The following is a 4,776-nucleotide window of genomic DNA, read 5'->3' as shown; positions in this document are numbered from 1 at the left end:
TTTTTTGTCTTTTATTTTTCTTTATTATTTATTTCTTTATTTTTCTGAGTGAGTGTGCCAGCAAGGGGTGGTGAGGGGCAGAGAGAGAGGGAGAGAAAATCCTAAGCAAGTTCTACACCCAACATGGAGCCCGATCTGGGGCTCAATCTCAATGCCCCTAAGATCATGACCCGAGCCAAAATCAAGGATTGAATGCTTAATAAACTGTGCCCTGCAGGCACCCCTCTAATCCTACTTTTATTGGCAAATTGTGAGATCAAACTGGGGAGAGAATTGGATTATGAAAATATACATAAAAGCAAGATGGAATATGTTAGAAATGAGGAATAGTCAATATCAGAAGTGATTTGCACAGTTAATCTATGTCATGGATACTCATGTATCCATGTCCATGCCTAATCTGTTAATTTGAGAACAGAACATTGCAATCAGAGTTTTGGTTTAAATTTGTCATAAGTTTGGTTTAAATTAAGTCATAGCTCATGTGTGATGATTTGTCTTTATACGTGTGAGAAAGTAGTTAATTATATACTTTTCATTCATAATAAGGATATTGACACATTGGTGGTTCTATGACCTATTATCATCTCCATAATCAGATTTTCTTTTTCATTTTCTGAATTCTCATCATTTCAGCGGCAGCCGAGTTGGCTGGGTTCATGGATGGAGGGAATCACTCGGTTGTGTCTGAGTTTGTGTTTCTGGGACTGACTCATTCATGGGAGATCCAGCTTCTTCTCCTGGTGTTCTCCTCTGTGCTCTATGTGGCAAGCATGACAGGAAACATCCTCATTGTGTTTTCTGTGACCATCGATCCTCACTTACATTCCCCCATGTACTTCCTACTGGCCAGTCTCTCTTTCATTGACTTGGGGGCCTGCTCTGCCACCTCACCCAAGATGATTTATGATCTTTTCAGAAAGCGCAAAGTTATCTCCTTTGGAGGCTGCATTGCCCAGATATTCTTCATCCATGTCATTGGTGGCGTGGAGATGGTGCTGCTCATTGCCATGGCCTTTGACAGATATGTTGCCATTTGTAAGCCTCTGCACTACTTGACCATCATGAGTCCACGGATGTGCATTTTGTTTCTGGTTGCTGCTTGGGCCCTTGGCATAATACACTCACTGTTCCAACTAGCATTTATTGTTAATTTACCCTTCTGTGGTCCTAATGTATTGGACAGCTTTTACTGTGACCTTCCTCGTCTCCTCAGACTGGCTTGTACAGATACCTACAGATTGCAGTTCATGGTCACTGTCAACAGTGGGTTCCTCTGTGTTGGTTCTTTCTCTATACTCCTCATCTCCTACATCTTCATTCTGTTTACTGTTTGGAAACATTCCTCAGGCAGTTCGTCCAAAGCTCTTTCTACACTGTCAGCTCATATCACTGTGGTCCTTTTTTTCTTTGGCCCAACCATGTTTATCTATACATGGCCACATCCCAATTCACAACTGGACAAATTTCTTGCTCTCTCTGATGCTGTTCTCACTCCTTTTCTAAATCCAGTCATCTACACATTCAGGAATAAGGACATGAAGGCAGCAATGAAGAGAGTATGCAGACAGCTAGTGATTTACAGGAAGATCTCATAGGTAATATAAGGCCTTCTCACTAATCATGGTGTAGCCTTTTGTTTCTGTCTTTGGTATTTTGGATTCAGAAGACCTGAGGCATCCAATATTGATATGAGTGTTGTCATGGCTATAATATAATTATTACTTGATGAATGTATTTATTCCTTATGGAAAATGAGTCAGGAGAAGAGTGTATCTTTCTATATATATAAATCCCATTTAATTTCTTTCAGCCATGATATATAGTTTCTGGTGAACAGGTCTTACATATCTTTCTTGAGATGTATTTCTATTTTAATTTATGGTGCCATTTTAAATGGTCTTTTTTGTTTAATTTATAACTGCTTATTGCTAATATGTAGAGATATAATAGATATTTTGTGTATTGGCATTGTATTTTGAACACTTGCAAAATCTTTTACTTCTACTTGGTTTTTATAGAGTAAGTAGTGTTTTCCTCATAGATGATGTTTTCAGTGCATAAAGACATTTTACCTCTCATATTCTAGCATGTATCACTTTATTCATTTTTTTTGCCTTATTTTACTTGCTACATCAAACAGTATAGTGCTGAATAGAGGCAGTTAGGGTAGACATCCTTGACTGTTTCTATTCTTATGAGAAAATCATTCAGTTTTTCACCATTAAGTATGATGCTAGCTGTAGGTTTTTGGTAGAAGCTTTTTATCAGGCTGAGGAAATTCCTTTCTATTTAATTAGCTGAAAGTTTTTAAAATGAAGAATGGATATTGGATTTTGAAACAATGATTTTGCTGGTTTTGTATCAGCGTGTAATGCTGACCTTATAGAATATATCTCTTCGTATTAAACTTATTGCAGGAGTTTTGTACAATTGTTATTGTTTCTTTCTTAATTGGTAAAATTCACTATAAAATTCATTTTCGCTTTCAGTTTTCTCTGTGGAAAGGCTTTCAACTAGCAATCCAATTTTTGGTAGCTTGTGTCCTGAATGAAATTTGTATATTAATCTGTGTTTTCAAATTTATTGGAGAAGTTGTTCCTAAATTGTCTTTCTTTCAGTCTTTTAAAAATTTATTTATTTATTTTATTTATTATTATTTTTTAATTTTTTATTTTTTATAAACATATATTTTTATCCCCAGGGGTACAGGTCTGTGAATCGCCAGGCTTACACACTTCACAGCACTCACCAAAGCACATACCCTCCCCAATATCCATAACCCCACCCCCCTTCTCCCAACCTCCCTCCCCCAGCAACCCTCAGTTTGTTTTGTGAGATTAAGAGTAACTTATGGTTTGTCTCCCTCCCAATCCCATCTTGTTTCATTGATTCCAGCTTCTTTTTTTTTTTAATGAGATAAAATTAGTATATAACATTAGAGATGTTTCAGGTGTATAGTGTTATAATTTGACATCTGTGTACATGACAAAATGATTACTACTAAAAATCTAGTTACTCTTCATCACTATACAATTGACCCACTTCACGCATTTCACCAACCCCCCAACAGACTTCCCCTTTAGTGACTACCAATCTATCCTTTGTATCAGTGAGTTTGGTTTTGTATTGTTTTATTTGCTTTAAGCTTTTTTCTTTTCTTTTTTAGGTTCCACATATCAGTTAAATCATCTACTATTTGTCTCTTATTTTTCTTAGCATAATAAACTTGAAGTCCCTTTATAATGTTGCAAAGGACAAAATTCCATTTTTCTTTGTGGCTCAGTAGTTTTTCTATTGTTTATATATACAACATCCTCTTTATCCATTCACCTATTGATGGATACTTAGGTTGCTTCCCTATGTTGTCTGTTGTAAATAGTTCTGCAATAAACATAGTGGTACATATATTTTTCAAATTAAATTAACATTTTTGTGTTCTTTGAATAAATATCTGTAAGTGGTATTGCTGGATCATGTGGTAGATCCATTCTTAATTTTCTGAGAAACTTCTACCATTTTTCCAGAGTGGCTGCTTCAATTTACATTCCTAACAAGAGGTCAGAAGGGTTCTATTTTCTTCACATTCTCTACAATACTCTATGGTTTTGATTTGCCCTTCCCTAATATTTAGTGATATTAAACATCTTTTTATGTGTCTGTTGGCTATCTGTATGTCTTCTTTGTAAAAATGTCTGTTCATGTCTTCTGCCCACATTTTAACTGGATTATTTACTTTTTTGGGTGTTCTTTATAGATTTTAGATACTAACCCTTTATCAGATATATCATTTGAAAATATCTTCTCCCATTATGGTGGTTGCCTCTTAATTTTCTTGATTATTTTCTTTGCTATAATGAAGCTTTTTTATCTTGATGATGTCCCAATAGTTTATTTTTGCTATTGTTTCCCTTGTCTCAGGAAACATATCTAGAAAGAATTTGCTATGATTGATGTCAAAGGAGTTACTGCTTGTGTTTTCTTTTAGGATTTTTATGGTTTCCTGTCTCACATTTAGGTCTTTCATCCATTTTTTAAAAAAAAATTTTCAATTTATTTATTTTCAGAAAAACAGTATTCATTATTTTTTCACCACACCCAGTGCTCCATGCAATCTGTGCCCTTTATAATACCCAGCTCCCAACCTCCCAACCCCCGCCACTTCAAACCCCTCAGATTGTTTTTCAGAGTCCATAGTCTCTCATGATTCGCCTCCCCTTCCAATTTCCCCCAACTCCCTTCTCCTCTCTAACACCCCTTGTCCTCCATGCTATTTGTTATGCTCCACAATCTTTTATCCATTTTGAATATATTTTGTGTAAGGTGTAAGAAAGTGGTCCAGTTTCTTTCATTAGCATATAGCTATCAAGTTTTTTCCCAAACCCATTTGTTGAAGAGACTTTCTCTTAGGATAGTCTTTCCTGCTTTGCTGAAGATTAATTGGCCATAAAGTTGTGGGTTCATTTCTGGGTTTTCTATTCTGTTATGTTGATCTGAGTGTCTATTTTTGTGCCAGTACCATACCGTTTTGATGACTACAGCTTTGTAATGTAACTTGAAGTCCAGAATTGTGATGCCCCAAGCTTTGTTTTTCTTTTTCAAGATTGCTTTTGCTACTTGGGGTCTTTTGTGGTTCCAAATAAGTTTTAGGATTGTTTATTCTAGCTCTGTAAAATGTTGGTGGTATTTTCATTGGGATTACATTAAATATGTAGATTGATTTGGGTAGTACAGACATTTTAATAGTATTCTTCTAATCCATGAACCTGGAATATC

The 4,776-nt window shown here is 35.6% G+C and overlaps 1 protein-coding gene across 1 annotated transcript; it reads left to right on the top strand.

The window, feature by feature from the left end:
• The first annotated feature begins 659 nt into the window (after positions 1-659).
• LOC123388347 (olfactory receptor 4F3/4F16/4F29-like) lies at positions 660-1,598 on the top strand. Its single transcript, XM_045067931.1, has one exon. It carries the CDS (start codon positions 660-662, stop codon positions 1,596-1,598), a length of 939 nt encoding a protein of 312 aa, XP_044923866.1.
• The last annotated feature ends 3,178 nt before the right edge of the window (positions 1,599-4,776 follow it).

This window comes from Mustela putorius, unplaced genomic scaffold (genome assembly GCF_011764305.1).
Source record: "Mustela putorius furo isolate JIRA1106 unplaced genomic scaffold, ASM1176430v1.1 tig00003898_pilon_pilon_pilon, whole genome shotgun sequence".
In the NCBI taxonomy this organism is placed as follows: Eukaryota; Metazoa; Chordata; class Mammalia; order Carnivora; family Mustelidae; genus Mustela; species Mustela putorius.
Note: the sequence above shows the minus strand (reverse complement) of the source record. Positions and strands in the feature narration are given on the sequence as shown.